The sequence below is a fragment of the Tupaia chinensis genome, unplaced genomic scaffold (assembly GCF_000334495.1).
Source record: "Tupaia chinensis unplaced genomic scaffold, TupChi_1.0 Scaffold000604_1, whole genome shotgun sequence".
In the NCBI taxonomy this organism is placed as follows: Eukaryota; Metazoa; Chordata; class Mammalia; order Scandentia; family Tupaiidae; genus Tupaia; species Tupaia belangeri.
In genome coordinates this window covers 1,242,331-1,264,937 of record NW_006160122.1, presented here as the reverse complement: position 1 = coordinate 1,264,937, position 22,607 = coordinate 1,242,331, and the positions used below count along the sequence as shown (strand labels likewise).

Here is a 22,607-nt window from a genome sequence, read left to right as displayed (position 1 = left end):
ATTCCTGTTTAGATTTAGCATATCCTCTTAGAACCACATGAGACACTGTAAGTTAGTCTAGCCAGCTTGTTTTACAGAAGAGACCCTACGTCCAGGAGGTTTAGCCCCTCACCCAGCTCACCCACCTTGTTCGGAGAAGAGGCTTTGTATGTCCCGACTCCTGAGCCAGTGCTCTTCAACGGGCTCAGGTTACCTATGTCCTTGCACTAATAATTTTCTTGGGAAGAAAGACCTTCAAACATAGTCACATTGGAACAGTAACATAGTAGGAAGTCATTGTATCTTACAGAAGACTTACAGTAGTGAAAACAATTATAGGAGTCTTGGGGCCAGGAGGTGGAGCAGTGGTTAAGGTGCTGGGCTCCCATGTAGCTGACCACAGGTCTGCTCCCGGACCTGGCAGCTTGCCTTCTAACTTTGTCTTTCTCTCTCTGGTCAAATTAACAGCAACAAATAAAAGTAATCCTTTAAAAAAATCATAGGAGTCTTAAGAAGTGAATGTTTAGGTTCTATAATCCATAGTAATTATGAAATAGATTGGGTTCATCTAAACTAGTTTCCTTTGGAAATTGCACAAGCTTCAAATACTCACAGGATTAAACAGCTTTGGAATTCTGACCATGGGTCGTTGAGAGTGGCTCCAGCCTGTTCTCAGAAGGCTGTCCTGAGGTTGTCTTTAAACAGCAGTAGTTTATTTTCTCCCGGATGCTCTTGCATGTATGTCACTTTCTCATGCTTAGACTTCGGGGAACTGTTCTTGCCTCTTGAAATTTGCAGGTGATCGATTCATCAGATGTTGTAGTTCAAGTTCTCGATGCTCGAGATCCGATGGGTACCCGTTCCCCTCACATCGAGGCTTACTTGAAAAAGGAGAAACCTTGGAAACACCTCATTTTCGTACTTAACAAATGCGACCTTGTTCCCACCTGGGCAACGGTAAGGACAGCCACTAACCCCAGACGGCCTCCGCCTGCATGGGCTTTGAGTTACCCGCTAGTACGTGTGTCACGGTTCTGAGGACTTGGGACATCAGTTACAGTACTGCATCCTTGAGCTCGTCCGTGGTCACTGGAGTATTCTCCTTCGAGATAAGACTCACCGTGCTTTGTCGATGCTGGGCAGAGATGCATTATTCTCTGGTGGCTGGTTGGGCAGTCGTGCCCCGAGGATCATGTGCCCCTGGGGGAGGTGGGGGTGGCCGCTGCTGCAGGCCTGGCCTGCTTCACACTCTGTTCCTTAATGGCATCTCGGAGCAATGGAGGCGGTTGGGAGAATACCGTCTTGCATTTGTAAGAAAAGACAAAGCTTTAACTGTCATGCTTGAGAAAACATCTCAGAATTATAGCTAACATTTTCTGTGGACAGCAGTGTATTTGAAACACGCTCCTGTAATTCAAGCTCTGATGATGCCGCACATGGTGCATAAACAGATTACAGCTCACCAGCCTCTTCTTCCTTTCCCGTCTTAGAAACGATGGGTTGCTGTCCTCTCCCAGGATTACCCCACACTTGCTTTCCACGCAAGTCTGACTAACCCCTTTGGCAAAGGAGCATTTATCCAGCTTCTGCGGCAGTTCGGAAAGGTACTGAGACCCCATCTGCTTCCTCTCGAGTTGTGGTTTCCGTAAGGGTATCTCTTGTCACTGCGCATCAGAAAGTTACCAGCTTCAAGGCTGGCCCCACAGTGTAGCAGTTAGGCACTGGACGGGGGTAACTGGATCCCACGTGTCAGCCAGGACTGTGAAACATGTCAGGTGCATGTGCACGTGCCCAGGATCCTGATGGGTGGAGATTTGGAGGGAAAAGGATTGCAGTGTTTCCAGGCCCTAGCTGCTTGGTGGGGCTCTCTGTCTCTACCATGCATGTGCACACATTTTGGCATAAATAATGAGAAAATGTGTGTGTGTGTGTGTGTGTGTGTGTGTGTGCGCGCGCTACCAACTACTTTTCCACATCTCGGTGTGTGTTCTGGAGATGAAGAAACTCACAGAGCTTTGGGACTATAAAGGGTTCTGAAGTACTTTCTCGCTCCACCTTTGACCCCGTCCCTGACCAGTGTCACTTTGTTTTTGCCGTATCCCTTACTCCTGATGGTCCAGCCTCTGCTCGTGAACAAGCCCCTTCTCCTGCTGTCTGCTCCCCACCCTGGCCTTCCTAGGCCTGCGAGTGTCCTTGCCCTCAGGGCCTGTGCACTTTCTGTCCCCTCCCTGGAAAGGGCCCTGCCAGAGCTCAAGCTTAGATTCCTGTTCAGATGTCTGCTCCTCAGGGAAGCCTTGAGACCACGTCACCCCGTCAGATGTGTTCAGCACTTCACGTTCTGCACCTATAATTTTATACTTGTGTATCCGATGAGTTCTGCCTGGCTTCTCCAAAGGACGACATGTGTCTCCTGATCACCCTTTCCAGAAGCAAACGCTTTTGACTTTTCAGTTTCTGTAACTTTCTTTCACATTATTTCTTGGTTCCCTGACTCCTACCTCCCAGTTTAATTCTTATCTTTTAACTTTTTTTTCATCTTTTCTTTATTTCAGAACATAACAACATTTTGCTCTATTTTCTGGGCAGTTTATTTATTTATTTATTTATTTTTGGAGAGATTTTCACTATACGGCACATGCGCTCGCCAGACAGACAGAGACATAGAGACAGAAAGTGAGAAATCACTCCCCAGGGGGGATGGTCACGCCGCAGTCCCTTCTCCTCTATTCTCCTCTCGGGATCTTGGGCACGCACACACATGTGCCCGGTGTGAGTTTTAAGCCACTGGGTCCGGGACGCAAACCGCAGTCGACTACGTGGGAGTCCAACAACATAGCCATTACGCTAACTGCTGTATTTGACAGATTTATCCAATTGTTTTGTCAGGAAATCTATTTTGGTTGTCACTTAAATTTTTTTTAAATTCATTTTTTTATTATTCATGATAAGTGTACATCTGAGAGTGAGGAGTGGGGGCAGCACTCCGATGAGATCTGGTCACACCACAGTGTCATCCCCCCAGCCCCCTAGTTCACTGGCTCCGGGGTACCCTCCGCCCATGCCCTGCATGTGTCAGGCTGCCCAGACTGGGTATTTGAGCCACCATTGTCATGTGGGGTTCGACTTCTCTGAGAGCACCTTCCCACTGTGCCATGGAGCTGGTCCTGCCTGCTACTTTACATTTTTAATTCCTTTTTTTCTTTTTTTTTGGCAAGGTGTTTGCTAGAGGGTGCATACGTTCGCCAGAAAGAGAGAGAGAGACAGAAAATGAGAAATCACCCCCGGGTGGACTGGCCATGCCGCAGTCCCTTCTGCTCCATTCTCCTCTCGTGATCTTGGGCACACACGCACACGCGCCCGGCGTGAGTTTAAGCCACCAGGTCCGGGACTCAAACCGTGGTCAATTACATGGGAGTTCAGCGACATAGCCATTACGCCAACTGCTGGTCCCTACATTTTTAATTTCTAAGAGCTCTTGTTAACCAATTTAACCCACTTCCTTCTATCTTGTTCCATGGATATAATATTGTCTTTGTCTTTCTGAGAATGTTAAGGATGATGGGTATCTGGAAGTTCTTTTCTCACTGCATTGACTGTTACCATGAAGTTTGTTTCTGTCTTTTTTGTTAGAGTCATATTTCAAATGTCTGGTTATTCTTGCTTCTCCAGTTGTATATAAGTCAGGCACTGAAAGGCTAATAGTTTTTTTCCTGGCATGGGTAGACTTCTTTTCTTTTTTTGGATAGATTTTCGCTATAGGGCACGTGTGCTCGCCAGACAGACAGAGACAGAGAGACAGAAAGCGAGAAATCACCCCCCAGGGGGGATGGTCACACCGCAGTCCCTTCTCCATTCTCCTCTCGGGATCTTGGGCACGCACGCACACGTGCCCAGCTTGAGTTTTAAGCCACCGGGTCCGGGACGCGAACCGCGGTCGACTACGTGGGAATCCAGTGACATAGCCATTACGCTAACTGCTGGTTCCCTCTTTTTTTTTTTTTTTTTAAGAGAGATTTTTGCTCTAGGGTATGTGCACTCACTGGAGAGACAGAGACAGAAAGCAAGAAATCACCTCCTCAGTGGGAATGGCCACGTCCCAACCCCTTTTCCTCCTTTCTCCTCTCTGGATCTTGGGCATGCACACACACACACGCGCACACACACACACACACACACACACACACACACGCCCGGCGTGAATTTTAAACTGCCAGGTCCAGGACTCAAACCACGACCATGTGGGAGTTCAGCAACATAACCATTATGCTGTGTATCTGATGATCCCGGCGTGGGTAGACTTTTTGACTGATAGACTTCATTGTAGGGTGATTGGGTAGGGCTCCCTAGGAACGTCAGCGTCTGTAGAGTTTTGTAAGCTCATGGGCTTCCTTGGAAAAGACTTCCAGTCTCTAGCTCCGGGCCTGCCTGAGCCGGGAATCCAGGAGACTGGGACCTCAGTAGGAGTGCAGGACGAGAGGGCTCCCCATTTGACGCGGAGACTCTCCATGGGAACTCTTGCCTTTGGTTACTGTACTCTCGCACTCTGGACTCCCTTAAGATGTGAAAATTAAAGCTATTTTCAATCGTGGAGGGTTTTAAGAAGTCATCATCTCCTGAGGCTCTGTCTGGGCGTCTGTTGGAGCAAAGCAGTTGTGTACTGTGTCGAGGTGGCGGGAGGGAGGGCGGGCTTCATACACTCAGCAGCCGTGTAGCGGAAGGTGCTGTCCGTAGAGGGACTCCGCGCCGAGTCCTGCAGCTTTCTGTACGTAACTGGCACTAATAACACTGGACTTCGGGTTTTTCTGCCTTTGCAGTCACTTAGCTCTCATATTTTTTCATGGGCCACATTAGATACTATCGGGTGGTCGGAAAAGTCATCTTACAGTTTCGCATAAAAAAACACATGACGTTCCCAGTGACCCAGTCCTTGTTTTTTTTTTTTTTTTTTTTTCTTGTCTCTCTATTTTGAGAGGCTTTTTGCTATAGGCGGGTGCATGCGCTCACCAGAAAGACAGAGGCAGAGAGACAGAAAGTGAGAAATCACCCCCCAGGGAGGATGGTCCATTCATTCTCCTCTTGGGATCTTGGATACACATGCCCATGTGCTGGGCTTGAGTTTAAGTCACCAGGCCCGGGACTTGAACCACAGTCGACTATATGGGAGTCTAGCGACATAGCCGTTACGCCAACTGCAGGTCCTGCTGTTTTTAATTTTGCGAAAAAACATGTGTGCCTGGCAGAGAGAAAGCATCCCCTGTGTGGGATGGTCATGCTGCAATCCCTTCTTCATTTCTCCCTCCTCTTGGGGTTCTGGGTACACATGCACATGCGCCCAGCACGTTTCTCAAGCTACCAGGTCCGAGACTCGAACCACACAGTCAACATGTGGGATCCAGCTGCCTTAACCATCACGCGACTGGCTCTAGATATTATGTTTTAGCTTCTGATATTTTGTTAACATCACGTGATTTTCATTGTCTCACTTTCCTCTTCTTGCGCAGTTGGTGTGGCTGGTTTTGTTGGCTGTCATCCTAGTGGAGTTTGGGGCAGGAGGGAGCGGTAGCCTGCCTGTCATCCTGCCCTAATCAGAAGCTCCGGTCCGTGCAGGGCTCCATCCATAGTAACGAACTGAACTCTGCCTCCTTGAGTCTTTCACCCCATGTCTAACTTTTTAGGTTGCCCTTTTTTTTTTTTAAATAGGTGGTTCTTTTTGGCAATGAAAATGCAAGAAAATATGGGAGGAGAAGGGTCATGGGGTTGTCCGTGGTGAATCTGTTAAGGTTCTCTTGTCTGTGAAGACTTCACCAGTGGATGGTATTGTCCGAAATTGATGACTAGCAAGCTGTTTCTTCTGTTTCGTGACCTACATACTTGTAACCTCAAAACGTTGAAGGCTGATTTTACACGGGTGACCGAGGAAGTGACTTGCCTCTGAGTTGCTAATGAGTCAGTGTCTCCTACTCCCGCAGCCTTTGTGGGTGGCGTGTGTCTGAGTGTCAGCTCCTGTGGCTCCCGCCGTTGGGCACTGTGCTCTTGGTCCCAGCACCGGAGCACACTGTCCACGGGGCCTCACGACTGCATGTATGTGGTATACGTTCTCTCTCTGACAGTTGCACACTGACAAGAAGCAGATCAGCGTCGGGTTTATTGGCTATCCGAACGTCGGCAAGAGCTCTGTGATAAACACGTTGCGTTCCAAGAAAGTGTGCAACGTGGCCCCCATTGCCGGTGAGACAAAGGTACGTCTCACTGATGGGGTCTGAGTCCTCGTCTTTTCTCTCCATGGGGGGAGTGACTGTTTAGGGCACGGAGATTTCTGTTTCTGCTGAGCGAGGGCCACCGCTGGGCGTGATTTGCTTCGTATGTAACGGGACACACCGGGGCTGTCCCTGCCCGATTGGGTGGGCCGAGTGAGGGTCACCCCTGGGCGTGGCCTGCTTCGTATGTAACGGGCGTGCTGGAGCTGTCCCTGCCCGATGGGTGGGGCCCAGTACTGCGTGTGCCATGTGTGGCTTTGGCGTGCCATGGCTGGTGACATTTACGTCTCCGTCTGTCCTACATCGTCACACTTGCCTTTTACTTTGATGAACAGGACTAACCCAGGAATATTCCATACCTGGGTTCCGAAGGAGACCTCCGCGTAGAGTAGACTCAGACGGCAGGGGGTCCTGTACCGCAACACAGAGGGAGCAGTGTGGTCTGCTTAAAGGCTAAGAGGCCAGACAGTGCCGAGCTGCCAGGAACACTTCTAAAGCTCGGGGAACGGGCCGCTGGTATTGCTGTGCGGCACTGGAAGGGAGTCCTGCCTCTGTTTCAGACTCTGAGTTGATGGAGAGGCTGGTTCATACCTAGTGGAAGTGGCTTGTGTGTGGTAGTGGGGGGGAGTGCGTGTCTTAATTACTCAGCAGGTGACTTGCCTTGGACTTCCTGTTCCTCCTTTCTAACTCACACACGGGTGTGGGGGGCTGTGAAATGGGGCGCGAGCGTGTCTGCCCCAGGGGTGCCCCTGACTTCCACCTTCAGGTCTGGCAGTACATCACGCTGATGCGGCGGATCTTCCTGATCGACTGTCCCGGTGTGGTTTACCCCTCTGAGGACTCGGAGACGGACATCGTGCTGAAGGGAGTTGTGAGTGTTTGGCCCTGTAGGCGCTCCGCCTGCCTTTTGGGGGAATCCTGGCTCCCTTTGCTTTTTACTCATTCAGAAGGCAGTTGGGGGTCAGCCCGCCTTTCAGGGCAGCCTGTCCCTCCCACTGAAGCCTGTGTGAGGAGTCAGTGGAACCATGGGCTGTCTGGTCAATGTCATCCCGCAGAAGAGTCTGTAGTTGACACACAGGATCCAGAGGGAAGCGGGCTGTTTATGCTTAGTGGTAATTCATCTTCGTGGGTTTATGGGTTGAGTCATTTTGGAACCCAGTCATTTCCTCACTTTTTTCTGAAGACGACTGAAGACTTGAAATGGTTCCACTTACCCTCGACCACGCTTCTGGCTATACGTCCTGTGCACATTCCTCCCCTCCTTTCTGAAACCACTCTGTTCCCGGGCCTGGGATTGGCAGTCCTTTAACCGTTTCTGCACATGTGTAACATGCAGCAGTCCAAGTCTAAACTGCTTGCGGAAGCCACATAGTGGGTTTGTGGTGAGCTGGGATTAGGGCCACGCTCTGGCCTCTGTGGCTGTGGTCGGCTCTCAGAGGAGCTCTGTGCAGCTGGCCGTGTCTGGCCATCTTGGAAACAGGCTCCTGTCCGGCTCCACTGCCTTGCGATGTGGAATCCATTTAATGGAGCCGCAAAGAACGCCAGCAACTTCCCTGCTCCCACAAAAATGGCCATAAGCAAGAGATTCCCCGTCAACATCTAGGTTCAAGTGGAAAAAATTAAGACTCCCGAAGACCACATCAGCGCTGTGCTTGAACGAGCAAAGCCCGAGTATATCAGCAAGACATACAAGATCGACTCCTGGGAGAGCGCCGAGGACTTCCTGGAGAAGCTGGCTCACCGGACGGGGAAGTTACTGAAGGTGAGCCGGGGTCCGCAGGGCTTCAGCGGGTGTGCGCTGCGGGTGCGTGCGTGAGCACGTGCGATGTGGCCTTTCTGCATGCGTCACATGAGCAGTGTGATGAGCTGCTGGGACAACCGACATGTTCCCAACACTGCAGGGTGGCGAACCCGATGTGCAGACCGTGGGCAAGATGGTCCTCAATGACTGGCAGCGAGGCCGGATCCCTTTCTTCGTGAAGCCGCCCAATGTGGAGCTGCCTGTGGCCCCCCAGGTAAGGGCAGGCTAGGCCACCTCCCAGGGAGCGTGGCTGTCCACCCAGACGTGGCGTGACCTGCTCACCTCCCTCTTCTGGAGCACCATTTCCCTTCCTGTCCCACAGTGTGACTGCTGTGACCTCATTGGGGTGGCATTTGGAGATGAGTAAGTTGAGGCGTGATGGAGAGTAGGCTTAATCCAGGTCTTCAGGGTCTTGGAGAAGGGGCTCGTTAAATGTGAGTGACCTTCTGGCAGCTCTGTCTTACGCTTAGAAGCAGCCATGTGCCAGGCACAGGGCAAAGGGCTGCGGAACCGCCCTTGCCCTCAAGTGGGAGAGGAGAGTGGTATGATGGGTACGCAGGGAGAGCGGCCTCAGGTTTGGGCCTCTGGCTGGCCAAGAAGCTCCCCGCTGTCTTGTGTCCCTTTACGTGGCTGTGGACTATCACAGGCTCGACCTGGCTCTCTGCTCTGCTGTTTCTAGGACCTTTCTCGATCTCAGCCAGGACTGGGACACGTGGCTCAGGGTTTGCTTTTGTCCTGGTGTCGGGTGGGTCTCCACGGCTCTGGCTTCCTCCTGCCTCAGCACCGGTCCAGAGTTGGCAGTTGCAGCTGGATATTTTCCATCAGATTCTCTCTGGCATGCTTGATGCTGCTAACAGACTTTCTCCCCTCTTCCTTCAAAACCACCAGCCAAACAAAGAAGCAGCTTCCTCTTCCTCTTCTGTGTACGTTGCTGTTTTGGGTATATCCATCCAGCAGACGTGTACGGAGCATCTCCATGGCAGGCACTGTGCTGGGCACTGGAGCACTGTGGTGAGAGTGAACGCGTCCCGGCCACCTTTTCCGACATCCTGCCCAGAGCCAGAATGTGCTTTGTCTGACACCAGACATGCGTCTTACAGTTCGTCTAGTTTCTGACACTGCTTCCTGGAGTTAGCGCAGACCCCACTGCTAAGACCCCAGGCTCGGATGCCGGCTGTGATGGGGGAGGGTGATCTCGGCTCCCACACCTGCGCTTGGCCAGCAGCTGCAGATTCAGGGATTCGGGGTTTCATAATTTCCTAGAAAGACTCAAAGAACTCAGAGAAGGACTTCATTTGTGATTCTCAGTCTCATATGAAGGGTGGAAGTCGGGAGCAGCTGAATGGAAGAGCTGCCGAGGGCCTGGTGTAGGGACTCTCAGCACGTCCCGTGGGGTGTAAGGAAGTTTGCTAAGCATGATTTTTTAAAAAGATTTTTGTGTAGGGCCAGCAGGCGGCATAGCGGTCTGTTACTGGACTCCTACATGGCCCACCATGGTTCAAGTCCTGGACTCGGTGGCTTGAAACTCATGTTGGGTTTGTGTGTGTGTAAGATTTGGAAGGGGAATGGAGGGGAGGAGAAGGGATTGTGGTTTGGCCATGCCCCCTAAGGGATGATTTCTCACTTTCTCTCTCTCTGTGTCTCTTTGGCAAGCACATGTACTCTGAGGCAAAAACCTCTTCTAAAAGAAAGAAAAAAATTACCCAGAGTGCATGCAAAGTCAGAGAGAGAGAGAGAGAGAGAGAGAGAGAGAGAGAAAGAGAAAGCATCCCCTACGGGGACAGTCACAGCTGCAGCCCCCTCTCCATTTCCTCTCTCCTTTTAGAATTTTGGGCGCACACGTATATGCACCCTGCATGTTTTTCAGCTGCCAGATCCAGGACTTGAACTGTGCAGTCAGCTCTGTGGGATCCAGCTGCCTTAACCACGGCATACCTTCTGGGCCCCAGCGAGTCATTTCAGTACCCTGAAGCTGAGTATTTATTGTGAGCTCCCCCACCACCCAGTTCTCCTTATGTTGTCCCTTCTTTAAGATGCCTCTTGTCTTAGTCATCACAGAATGCCCCAGGCCGGTCGCCCATGATGAGCGGAAGCTTATTTGGCTCATAGCTTGGGGGCTGGGAGGTGCAGGATCAGGGCGCTCCGTCTGGGAAGGGCCTTTGTGCTGTGTGGTCCGCTGGAAGAGGTAGAAGGGTGAGAGAGAATGGGTGGGCAGACAGCATCAGACTTGTGCACTTGTCTGTGACAAACCCTCCCTCAGCTGTACTCACCCACTCTCACGATAATGACAGTAATCCATTCTGTAATCGCCCTGTCAGGCCCCACTTCCAACACTAAGGCACTTGGGATCGAGTTTCTACACACTCAGACCATAGCACCTCCTGGAATGGACAAAAAGATTGCCCCCTACCTTAGCTGTCGCTTTCTAAACCAGTACTGTAATCCTGGCTGTCCAGCCTGCTCGCGTCTTTAGAAGGTGCTATCCCAGCAGCCCGCGGAGACTGCACGGTCCAGGACTTGACCTTCCCGGGCTAAAGCAGCGATTGCCTTTTAATGCTAAGCTCTACTTTGGGAACCACAGATTACTCCTTTGCTCTTTTTGTTTTTTCTCCAGGGTTAAGGGTTCCCCCAGGCCGGGCCTCTATCTCCCTCACTCCAGTCTTCAGCCCACACCCAGCCCTGTTGCGTCCCTTCCTTTGATCCTTTAACGTGTACTGGCTTGGGATAGATTAATGATGGCACTCACATGCGGGTGTGTCCAACCTGCCCTTAGTCTTGAGAAGAGAACTTTAGGAGCAAGGTTGAATTCAGAAATTCCGTTTTCATGGGAACCAGCAGTTAGCGTAATGGCTATGTCGCTGGACTCCCATGTAGTCGACCGCGGTTCATGTCCCAGACCCGGTGGCTTAAAACTCACGCCGGGCGCGTGTGCGTGCGTGCCCAAGATCCCGAGAGGAGAATGGAGGAGAAGGGATTGCGGCGTGACCATCCCCCCTGGGGGGTGATTTCTCGCTTTCTGTCTCTATGTCTCTCTCTGTCTGTCTGGCGAGCGCACGCGCCCTACAGTGAAAATCTCTCCAAAAAAAAAAAAGAAATTCTGTTTTCATTTGGATTCCACGTCTTGCCCCTGACCCAATCCCTTTTGTCCTCAATAGCTTCCGTCCTCCTCATCCTCGGAAGTTGCCATGGAAACAGCACAGACCAGTGTGGAGGAGGGAATCCCAGAAACTGGAGGTGAAGGGCCAGACTCTGTTGCCGAGAAAGGACAAGAAGAGCCCAGTCACTGCAGCGCAGACTCCGAGATGCAGCAGATTCTTGCGCGGGTTCGGCAGAACTTTGGCAAAATCAACGTCGTGCCCCAGTTTTCTGGGGATGACCTAGTTCCTGTGGAGGTGTCAGATAGCGAAGAGGAGCTCGAGGGCTTTTCTGCTGAAGAGGAGGAGGAGCAGGAGCTGCCAGAGGAGATCGAGGAAGAGTCTGACCAGGAGTTCCAGGAAGAACATGTGCAAAACGACACCAAAGCTGTGATTAAAGCCCTAGACGAAAAGATTGCTAAATACCAGAAGTTTTTAAACAAGGCCAAAGCCAAAAAGTTCTCGGCAGTCAGGTAAACACTTTCATCTCAAGAACTGCAGTTTATGTCTGCCTTTCCTAGAAACTACTGGAGTATTGGCGGCGTTTTAGGGAGGCAGGGGCTGTTGCCATTTTACAAAGCCGTCTGTACATTTTGTGAAACTCAGCTACCCAAAGTCGAGAGGTCTGGTCACGGTCTTTCAGACACTGTCCCATGTCAGCACCCCCTGCTGGTGACTCTGTGTAAATGGGTGGGTTTGCAAGTCTGCTGTGCTTTGACCAGTGTGAGGGAATATCGGGCCACTTCATTTCTCTGCTTTCTTGTTTCAGAATATGCAAGGGCCTAAGTGAAAAGGTCTTTGCACAATCTGAAGAACAAAGAAAAGCTCCTGAAGAAGACATAGAGGATACAGGTGAAGGGAAATTATTTATTTATTATTTATTTATATTTATTTTTTATTCATTTTATTTTAATTTGATCACACACACAAAGAGAGAAAGCAAACCACCAGGTCCGGGACTCGAACTGTGTTCAGCCATGTGGGAGTGTCCAGCACCTTAACCAGCACTTCACCTGCTGGCCCCAGTATTTTTTTTTTAAAGAAGAATTTTATTTAACTTCATTTATTTATCTATTTTAATTTGAGCAGAGAGTGACAGTGAGAGAGAGAGGGTAGGTAAGAAAGCAAGCTGCCAGGTCTGGGACTTGAACCATAGTCGGCCATGTGGGAGTCCAGCACCCTAAACTGCCACACCACCTGCTGGCCCCAGAGAAATTATTTAGCTGTGTTTCGCATTTCTGCAACTTTGGGAAACCTAAATTTAATCTCCAAATTATCTTCCCTATAGTTCTCCACACAGATAACGACTGTATCTGGCAGGTTACCCTGGTTCCACATTCTGATTAATGGACAGGCTGGATAGTCTACTTTTCATTGTGCACATTCCTTAGGAATTGATTCATAAGTCAGGAAACTACTTTATCTTTTTTAACTTGCCAGAGGGTGTGTGTTCTCAGCAAAGAAAGAAGCCCCATACCCTGTGGAGCATGGTCATTCCATAATCCCTTCTCCATTCAGATTTTGGGCACATGTGCATGCACACATGCCTGGTGTGTTTCTCAAGTTGCTGGATTCAGTACTCAAACCGCATAGCCAGCATTGTGGGGTCCAGCTGCCTTAACCACCATGCCATCAGCTGACCCACTACTTCTTAAAATGGGTACATTATTTACCTTAGAGCTAAGGGTGGATCTGCAGACAAATTGAGGTGGGGGGGTTTCACTTATTTGTTCTCGACTCTTACTTGACCAATAGCTTTCATCCATATTGAGAGCATGTTTTCCGCTGGGCGCGTGTGTGTCCATGCCCAAATTCCCGAGAGGAAATGGAGGAGAAGGGATTGTGGCATGGCCATCGCCCTTGGGGGGTGATTTCTTGCTTTCTCTCTCTCTCTGTGTCTCTGGCTTTCTAGTGAGCACACGCACTCTATAGCAAAAATCTCTTGGGACCAGCAGTTAGCGTAATGGCTATGTCGCTGGACTCCCCATGTAGTCGACTGTGGTTCAAGTCCCAGACCCCGTGGCTTAAACTCACGCTGGGCACTTGTGCGTGTGTGCCCAAGATCCCGAGAGGAGAATGGAGGAGAAGGGATTGTAGCGTGGCCATCCCCCTGGGGGGTGATTTCTCACTTTCTTTCTCTCTGTCTCTCTCTTTCTGGTGAGCTGGTGAGCGCAGGCGCCCTATAGCAAAAACCTCTCAAAAAAGAAATCTCTTTAAAAAGGAAAAAGAAGGAGCATGTTGTCATGACATAAATGCAAACCCTGGTGTATCCTGCAAAGGCTGTCCTGTCCTAGTGCCCTCCTAGCCTCATCCTGTTAATTCTGTCTGCTTCCCTCACTCATTCCGTCCACGCTGGCCATCGTACTTCTCCGATACACCTGGCTCTTTCCTGGTGTGGGGTTTGCAAATGAAACTTAAATAGATAATTCCTGTTTTTCTCTGTGTGTGTGTTCATGCATTGTGTGTGTCCAGCACCTACCAAGAAGGGAAAGAAGCGGAAAGCCCAGAGAGACGAGGAACATTCAAATAAAACTCGCAGGACGCTTACATCTAAGGAAGTAAGTGTTTGGCTCTTAGGAATGACTGAGGTACAGAACATAGAGGAGAACCCAGTTCTCACAGCCCACTCTTTCTGAAACTAATGATCTAGAGCCAAATCCCAGGAAACCCTGGCCTCAGCTACCTAGTCAGGATCCACTGGATGAAGGTGCTTGGGTTCTTTCCTCATGTCATAGGAGCTCCTGTCACTGTCGTCCAGCTGTGGACCTGAGCTGTTGGAGCTGGTGCAGGCCCTCCTGGGAGGGGACCAGTTTGTTGTCAGGGGTGTTCAGCCTTTCTCCAGGGGCCACTTGTCAGGAATGCGACAGGAAGGGCTCAGCCCTCGGAAGAGGCATGCCCCACATGAGAACCTGCAGCTGAGTTGCCACAAGTCAGGGTGGAAGAGCAGAAGGTCTATGAGGGCAGCCGCCCGTGCCAGCACTTCCCTGGTAGCTGTGGAAGCAGCGTGGAAAATAGTGCAGAGATGAGAAGGTCCCTGCTGGATGACACTCAGTGTCTGATCGGGTTTTTCTTTCCTTTGCTTTTTTTTAAACAGCGGAGGCGAGCAGCACGGAAGCAACAGTCCAAAAAAGTTGGTGTACGCTACTATGAAACCCACAATGTGAAGAATAGGAACAGGAACAAGAAGAAGACCAGCGACTCAGAGGGACAGAAACACAAACACAAAAAATTCAAGCATAAGCAGTAACATTTAACAAGGTGTTTATTAAATTAATATAAAAATGTGCTAATAAAATTTGTGTTCCTCTTGCTTAAGCCGGGTGGCATTTCTAGGGCCATCGTGCACTTGTTCTGAGGTGACAGTTGAAGCCATTCCCTACTGCGAATGAGAAGAGTCTGTGCTTGATGGTTTCCGTGCTGGGACCCATTGGCACTTTCAGGTGCTTCAGTTCGCCCTCACTTCTTCCTGAGGGCGGCCCTGTTACACATCCGACAGGTCTGTTACACACGTATCCAACAAGTGTGTTATGCACACGTGACAAGTTATTTCCCTTGTACGGTATAATTGCTAATTAGCAGTTTTGAACAGAAGCATATAGAACTCAAAGAAAATTTCAAAAAAAACCCTGTTAAGTAGCCTAATAGGCAAAACTATACATTCAGCTTCTGGTGTATAAATCAGTTACGTCTGTAAAGTAAGAAAATGCAGATAGCCTATGAAAGTAGACAAACTTTAGGGGCTGATAAAGCAGTGTTATGAACAGATCTAAATGAGTGCTTTATGAGTGATTTTAAAAAAAGAAGAAAGTGAAAAAGTTTTTAAGGCATTAAGATATGAAGAAATGGCGACAGCAACTTTTGTTCCTCATTGAGCCTGTGACGTGGACCCTGGGACACGCCTTACAGCTGAACATCATGGAAGTAGCAGATCTCAGTGAGCAGAGGTTCTTTCCCGTGAACATGACGTGCAGGCGGGTCAGAGGGGAGTCTTACAGCTCACAGGATGCCAGGTTAGGGCAAAAGCTTGACTTTGGACTTGAGAGCCTGTGGGGCACGCTCAGTTGGGGGCCAGCTCTTGTGGGATTGTAGTTCTGGAGAGCCTGGAGGCCCCAACCTCCAGGGCGAGCTCTGTTGAGGATCGAGTGCCTTCTTGGGCCTCTTCAGGGGAACACAGCACTGAGGCAGTCCAGCTGAGGAAATGTCCATGCCTTCTCGGGGAACTAACATCAAACAGGTGAACCTCAACTGAGTGGTGGAGACATCCTGCTGGCCCCCGAGCCCACCCTGGGCTGCCCTGAACGGAAGAGTCTTCTGGCCTCCAGACTCCAGTCCAACTGAAGAGGAGGAATAAGTTGTGGTTGACTACGGGCCATGGCCTGAGTGTTAGTAACTAGGACTGCATGTGAGATTTACGAATTAATGGGGATAGAGGGTCAGGATTTGATTTTCTGCAAAATGACTGGCTAACAGTTCTGGTGAAGGAGGAGCTGAGGTGTAAACGGCCCACAGAGGACAGACTTGTCTTCCTTTCCAGCAGCATTTACTTCGTCCAAAGCCATGGGTTTCCTAACCTGGGCAGTCTGAAACTAAGGGCCAGCTGACTCGGCGGGTGGGGATAAGGCGATAGGGCCTGAGTCTAAGGCTCCGGGAGGAGTTACTGGAAAGGCACTGGCGTAGGGATGAGAAAACAGCATTAAGGAAGGACTCGGTGGAGGTACAGGATGAACTGTGAACAAAACGAGGGGCAGATCCCAAGCTTGGCTGGTAAGCCACATCCAGAGACTGTCCTCAGGGTACACCACCTTCCATAGCCCAGCCAGGAGACTGGCTGACGACCGTAGGTGTCTATGACACAGGGCACCAGTGTGGCTTCTGACTGGTATGTAGGTGGTGATCAGGGGAGGGTCTGGCTTGTTCACTCAGGAAACTAGCTTTTTATTACAAAGGGCTTATGACGGGGTATTGGTGTTAGCCGAGGCCCACGTGGAAGTTATCACTTCTTCGGTGCAATGATGCCTTCCAGTTGGGCCTGAAAAACAGAAACAAACTCCATTAGTATTCCAACTTGCAGCCTGACAGAGCTGAGAGGGTAAGTCTCGGGGAAGAAGAGTGCAAACACGGCCGCTCAGTGTTCTCTTCGCCCTTCATGCCCAGCTCCAGGGTTGTTGGTTTCTGGCTCAGCAAAACATCTTGGTACTTTAGGAGAAACCGGAGCCGTTCTGGTATTGACACAATCCCTGCTCAGTGTACAATCTAGAACACTGAAAAGGAGACTGAGTCAGTTGTTGAAGTAGTTGTTTTCCGTGGCTCAGATTTCAGGCCTAAATATGGCTGCTGAGTTCAACATTTGGCTCTTTGGTTTAGGATCCTGGGAGCTCTGCTGGGACCAGAAGTTTAAGAAACAGCATTTTTCAGCCACCAAGACAACTCGACACCCAATTAGAGAAAATTGCTACCACGGAGCAGGGAGCAGTTCCTCTGGATGTAAAGCTTAAGCCCCTTGGGAATTACTCCACCTCTCTAGCAGCCAGTGAAATAATTTATTATCCTGGTCTGGGGACGGATCTTTAAGTAGGTCTATCCTGGGGACTGCAGGCATGCTTTCTTTTCAGTGTGGCTCTGAGCCAATAAAAATAACTCACTTCTACAGAATCCTTTACCCTGGGGATTACAAGGTTGCTTTTAACTGCTAGATGCGAAGGTATTTGGCTTTTGCTCTTGTTCCTAATACATGAAGCAGGATCGAGGAACTGAGGTTTGATGACAGCAATATGACAGATTAGGAAAGCAGCTTCAGAGCCACTGAGCGGGCAGGTTCACATCTGACTGAAAATCCCTAGCCTTGTTTCTGTTAGAGTTTTCAGCAATAAGAAAATCTGTCATCCTCTATTAGCGGTTAGTGCAAAGCCTTCTTTATTGCAGATGGCTGGTCGTCTTGGATTGTAGAGCCAAGAAGCCTGCCCATAAGTCAGTTTTGGGGACCAGCACGTGGCATGGTGGCTAAGGTGCTGGACATTCCCACGTGGCCGATCATGGTTCGAGTCCCGAACCTGGTGGCTTGCTTTCTTAGTTTCCCTCTATCTCTGTGTCTTTCTCTGCTCAAATTAAGAATAAATGAATAAATAAATAAAATTAAATAAAAAAGTACTTATTAAAAATAAGGGGGGGGCAGCAGTTGGTGTAATGGCTATGTCGCTGGACTCCCACGCAGTTGACCGCGGTATGAGTCCCGGACCCGGTGGCATAAACTCACGCCGGGCGCGTGTGCATGCGTGCCCAAGATCCCGAGAGGAGAATGGAGGAGAAGGGATTGCGGCGTGGCCATCCCCCCAGGGGGTGATTTCTCGCTTTCTGTCTCTCTGTCTCTCTCTGTCTGGTGAGCGCACGCGCCCTATAGCAAAAAAAACACTCTCAAAAAAAAAAAAAGAGGAAATCTCTTTAGCTTTCTAAGAAACTAGGGCGGGGAGGGACATACATGCAAGGGGAAAAGCCACTGAGCATCAGTAAGCCATGTATCCAGGAGCACGATTCACAGACTTGATCAAACATTAGTCACCTGAGACCTTTACGTCAAATAGCTGGACCCCCAACCCCAAAGTTTCTGATTCAACAGGTCCAGTACTTTGTATTTCTTTTTTTTTTTTTTGAGAGGTTTTTGCTATAGGGCGCGTGCGCTCGCCAGCCAGAGAGAGACAGAGAGATAGAAAGCAGGAAATCACCCCCCAGGGAGGATGGCCACGCCGCAATCCCTTCTCCTCCATTCTCCTCTCAGGATCTTGGGCACGTACGCACACGCGCCCGGCATGAGTTTAAGCCATCGGGTCTGGGACTTGAACCGTGGTCGACTACGTGGGAGTCCAGCGACATAGCCATTACGCTAACTGCTGGTCCCAAGTACTTTGTATTTCTAAGATAACAGGTGATAAGGCTGATGCTGGTCTGGGGCCCAACCTTAGAGAACCTTTGGATCAGAGAGCTTGGAGTTGCAGAAGCCTGTTGCATGGCCTTCTGGTGACTCTTCGCCAGTCCCCCTCCCTCCTGTCACCTCAGATGAATGAAAGCATGCTACCAGCCCTTGGGCTTTGAGGAACAGCACCTTCACTGGGTGGCTCTGATCACATGTCGCAGAGGGCTGAGGTGAAGGTGTCCTTGCTGTTCTCGGGCCTTCCCTGCCTGCCTGCCAATCCTGCCTCCCCTGCTTTTGTCCCAAACATCAAGCCTCTGATGGGAGGGGACAGTCAGGGGAGGACACTTCTGTGAAGGCTGCTGGGATGTAGCCATTTGAGGAAAGCTCCAAAATACCAGCTCTGAGGGGCAGGAGTTCCACTTCTTGCCATATCCACCTCTCCCTGAGGATGGTCACCTTTTCTCCAGCGTTAAAAACAAAAACAAAACCCACTGGAGATCCAGGCCAAGGATTCATGGGGACCCAGTTGAGAACAGGGCCTAGCTCCAGAGCCAGGTGGATGGAGAACCTGGCAACACACCCTCACCCCATGCTCTCAGCCCCTTCGCTGTTGGGTGGCACGTGTGGGCATCTGGACGCTTGGTGGGACAAGACCCGCTCGCCGAGCCCGCAGGGCTGGGGCCACAGCGCACAACCCCACGGGCGCCTGTCCCCGGTCACCTTCAGCTGCTGATTGGTCCGCTTCAGGAACTGAATCTCCTCGTTGTGCTTCTTCTCCTCCACCTGCCGCCTCTCGGTCTCGCGCTTCTCGGTGGCCTCGCACTTGGCCTTCTGCTCGTTCACTTGCCTCTCCAGATCTCTCTTCTCCGTCTCCAACTCTGCAATCTGAGGACAGAATGCCCAGTCATCCTGGGACGTTGCCAAGTGGACCTGGTGGCCCGAGAGTCTAGGCAGAGAGGACTTGGGCCACGGGGGCCAACACGACATTGCTAGGGCCTGTACTGCCACCCAGTGGGAAGTCCCAGACTGGCAAGGCGTGTCCAGAGGAGAGGCTGCTCTGCCAGGACCACCAGGCTGGCCACTTTGCTCCACCTCACTGATGTGGTTCCCAGGGTCAGGATGGTTGGGAGAGCAACCTGAGGGCCAGAATTTCAGGCTAGAATGACAACCATGTGGCCCTGAGGTCGACAGAGAGTCACAGAGGGCCAAGTGTCATGGCAAACCCCACTCACTTTCCTCTCCATGTCTGACTTCCCCTGTTCGGCCTGCAGGGCCTTCCTCATGCCAAACGCCACGCTGCTCTCATACAGGGTCTGGTAGGCGGCAATGGTCATGCGGATCTCATCCCGGACTCGCAGCAGCAGCAGCCCCCTCTCTGCGCAGTTGATGGTGACTTCCCGGATCAGCTCATCTTCCAGAGCGCATACACGGTAAGATCAGAGACAGTGGTCGGGAGGGGACAGGCACCAGGCCTATTGCCAGCCCCCTTCCTCCTGGGAGGGACTCTAGGGTGTGTCCTCACTTTGAGACAAAACCTCAGAGGACCCCCGGGAGAATCCTCAGGGGCCCATGGAACACTGCCACGCAGCCTCTCCTCTGCACTTGGCACTGAGGAGCAGGCTGGTCTGGCTGGGCCAGGAGACAGGAGTCCCCAGGTGTGCAGCAGTGGATCCTGCCCTTCCACTGCAGGCAGAAACTGGGTTCTGCTCAAAGAAGTCTCTTTTTCTTTTTTTGGAGAGGTTATTGCTATAGGGCGTGTGCGCTCACCATTAAGAGAGAGACAGAGAGATAGAAAGCAAGAAATCACCCCCCCAGGGGGGATGACCACACCGCAATCCCTTCTCCATTCTCCTCAGGATCTTTGGCACACATGCACACATGCGCCCGGCGTCAGTTTAAGCCACTGGGTCCGGGACTCGAACCGCAGTGGACAACATGGGAGTTCAGAGACATAGCCATTACGCTAACTGCTGGTCCCAAAGAAGTCTCTTTTCCAAAGCAGGTAGAAATCCTGGGTGCCCCTGGCTGGACTGGTTTAGGGCTGGGAACAGCCAGTGCAGAGCTCGCCCTCCTGTCTCCTCCATAAGTACTGACTGGAGTGGAGCCTGCTGACCCTGCAGCTGCCTGAGGGATCTGGTTTGCAGGCCGGAGTCCACAGGGGGCCAGTGCTGGGCTGGGACAGCTCGCTGACACCAGCCCTCGAGGAGGTAGGCCCTAAATCCCTTCTGGCTAATAATATTTTTCTGGATCGAGGGCCGAATGTTGATAGACTGGTATAAATATAGAACGTTAATTTTTCTAATTAAAATATTAGCATATGATTATAGAAATCATAAAAATAAAAAATAAAAAAAACCCATGAAGGTTTAAAAGTTCTTGTCTGAGGAGTGAGGATGTCTGATTGTGAGGAATGCAGGGACTGGATGCTGAGGGGGAGGGGAAGAAGGGATGATTCCAGGATGGGCAGGACTCAGCTGAGGGTGCTCTGGCTCAGACCTGCCCTGAAGGAGGAAGGAGGCAGCAGGGCATGGCGTGCCCTCTGACCCGCGCTCACCGAAGCACTGGGAGTAGAGCTCCCTGCGGACCGGGCAGATGCCCGTCTCCCTGGCTTGCCGCTGCTGCAGCTTCAGGTCCAGCTGCTCCTGCAGGTGCACCACGTCCATCCTGGTGCTGGGCGTGCTGGATACCTGCTGGATCCATAGCTGCGTGTCTTCTACCCACTCCCTGTGGCACAGACACAGCTGGGCTGAGTGAAAGCCAGCTTGAGGGGTCCTCAGGATGTGAGCCGAGATGGCACTCTGAGCTCGCTCCTGAGTGGGGGCACTCTGCCGCCGACCCACCAGGACTCCACATCCTTCCCTCTCCCTTGGGGTGTGAGGTTCCAAAGCCACACTCTCGTGCTGCCTCCACAGGGACCATGTCTCGGGGTGGGTAGGTGGGCAGTCTCCGCTCTCCAAGGATCCCCCGTGAAATCTTTACCCACTGTTTGAGATCTTACCCTTCGAACAGGTCGAAGAGCTATTTATGGTCATTGTTGCTTGACCTGAACAGAGGCCCAGTGGAAATTCCCCACCACCTTATGAGGGGGGGACACAGGGCACCTTAAAGCTTACTCATGCCAGAAAGGAGCAAATGCATGTGCCAGGGGTGGTGAGGCTCTTGAAGGTGGGTGCCTGTGTGGACCTCCAGAATGGACGTGTGCCAAGGCACGGGCCAGGCCTGGATCCCAAGGAGGGGGTTTAAAGGCAGAACTGCCATGGGGAGGAGACTTCTGTGCCACCAGTGGGAGAATTAACTGGAAAATCACCCCTCCCTCGACCTCCCTCTCAGAGATCACGGCTTCCCCTTCTCATCATGGCTGTAACTACAGCGCTGCCAACTTGTCACACACACACAGTGGGAAAGGCGTGTCAGCAGTGTGGCTGCGGACTGCAGAAGGAAAAAGCCGAGTAAGGGGGTCATGGTGGGGAGAGGGGTGCTCTTTTGTGCAGAATTTTCAGTGAAGGCTTCCTTGAGGAAATGACATTCGAGCAAGGACCTGAGTAGAGAAATGAAGAGAACCGGGGGGGTGTGGAGACGGGCACCCTTGGCAGAGGGAACAGCAACTGCTGGGGCCCTGAGATGGGTGAAGGAAACAGGAGCAGGGGTCCCTGTGGCCTTAGCGTAAGTGCACGAGAGGAATGTGGGGGATAAGGTCAGGGATATGGGATGGCTCAGATCATGCTGCATCTTCCAGGCCACTTTAAGGACTTTGGATTTCAGGCTGGCGAGAGAAGCCTTGGAGAGTTTCTGGGAGAAAACTGACATGACCTGACTTACAAAGAGCAAATGTGGCAAGGCTTTCAGACCGGAGGCTGTGCAGGGGACAAACAGGAACGAGGCAGTGGGACAGTGAAAAGTTGCTGGATTTCGGGTGTAACCTGAAGTTCATCTTGAATTTGACAAAGAATGGATCTGTGCTGGGAGAGACCGAAGGGGATGAAAACTGGCCTGAGTAGGAGACGCAGGGGAGGAAGACGTGACTTAGTTGGGACATGTTAAGTGTGAGATGTCTACTTCACAAAGATAATGTGGACGTAGCAGACCACGTGGGTCTGGAGTTTCAGGGAGGGCTGGAAACACACATCTGGGAGCCACTAGGGTATATCTGGTTGTCTGAAAAGTCGTGACATATTTTCGCATAAACAGAAAATGTGTCGTGACTTTCCCGACACCCGGACAGTATAGACAATAGCAAAGCTGTGAGGTCCAGTGAGAACACTCGGGATACGAGGGAGGATTGGGAAGGCTCTTCCACCACCCTCTCAGGATCCAGCCACGTGCAGGCTCTAGGGGCTTTGGGATACTGGGACCAAACCATGAGGAACAGCCTGCCGCACGCACACTCCCAGGTTCTGGGATCCAAATGCCTACATCTTCTCCTGGTCTCTGCTTTTTTTTTTTTTTTTTTTTTTTTTCTGGGGTTGGAGAGATTTTCACTGTAGGGCGCGTGCGCTCGCCAGACAGAGAGAGACATAGAGACAGAAAGC

General features: G+C 51.2%; 2 protein-coding genes across 2 annotated transcripts in view; one reads left to right on the top strand and one right to left on the bottom strand.

The window, feature by feature from the left end:
• The window catches only part of GNL2 (G protein nucleolar 2), a 28,377-nt gene extending 13,891 nt beyond the window's left edge, over positions 1–14,486 (top strand). Inside the window, exons 7-16 of the mRNA XM_006158578.3 lie at positions 778–936; positions 1,470–1,583; positions 6,090–6,218; positions 7,003–7,107; positions 7,840–7,998; positions 8,138–8,251; positions 11,193–11,644; positions 11,941–12,023; positions 13,644–13,729; positions 14,266–14,486. Of these exons, the coding sequence (XP_006158640.1) occupies positions 778–936; positions 1,470–1,583; positions 6,090–6,218; positions 7,003–7,107; positions 7,840–7,998; positions 8,138–8,251; positions 11,193–11,644; positions 11,941–12,023; positions 13,644–13,729; positions 14,266–14,418 (1,554 nt within the window). The 3' untranslated portion in view covers positions 14,419–14,486. The remainder of the gene's footprint in view (positions 1–777; positions 937–1,469; positions 1,584–6,089; positions 6,219–7,002; positions 7,108–7,839; positions 7,999–8,137; positions 8,252–11,192; positions 11,645–11,940; positions 12,024–13,643; positions 13,730–14,265) is intronic.
• The window catches only part of DNALI1 (dynein axonemal light intermediate chain 1), a 9,431-nt gene continuing 1,239 nt past the window's right edge, over positions 14,416–22,607 (bottom strand). The window contains exons 3-6 of the mRNA XM_006158579.3: positions 20,633–20,802; positions 19,311–19,489; positions 18,799–18,963; positions 14,416–16,200 (exon numbers count right to left, since the gene is read on the bottom strand). Of these exons, the coding sequence (XP_006158641.2) occupies positions 16,165–16,200; positions 18,799–18,963; positions 19,311–19,489; positions 20,633–20,802 (550 nt within the window). The 3' untranslated portion in view covers positions 14,416–16,164. The remainder of the gene's footprint in view (positions 16,201–18,798; positions 18,964–19,310; positions 19,490–20,632; positions 20,803–22,607) is intronic.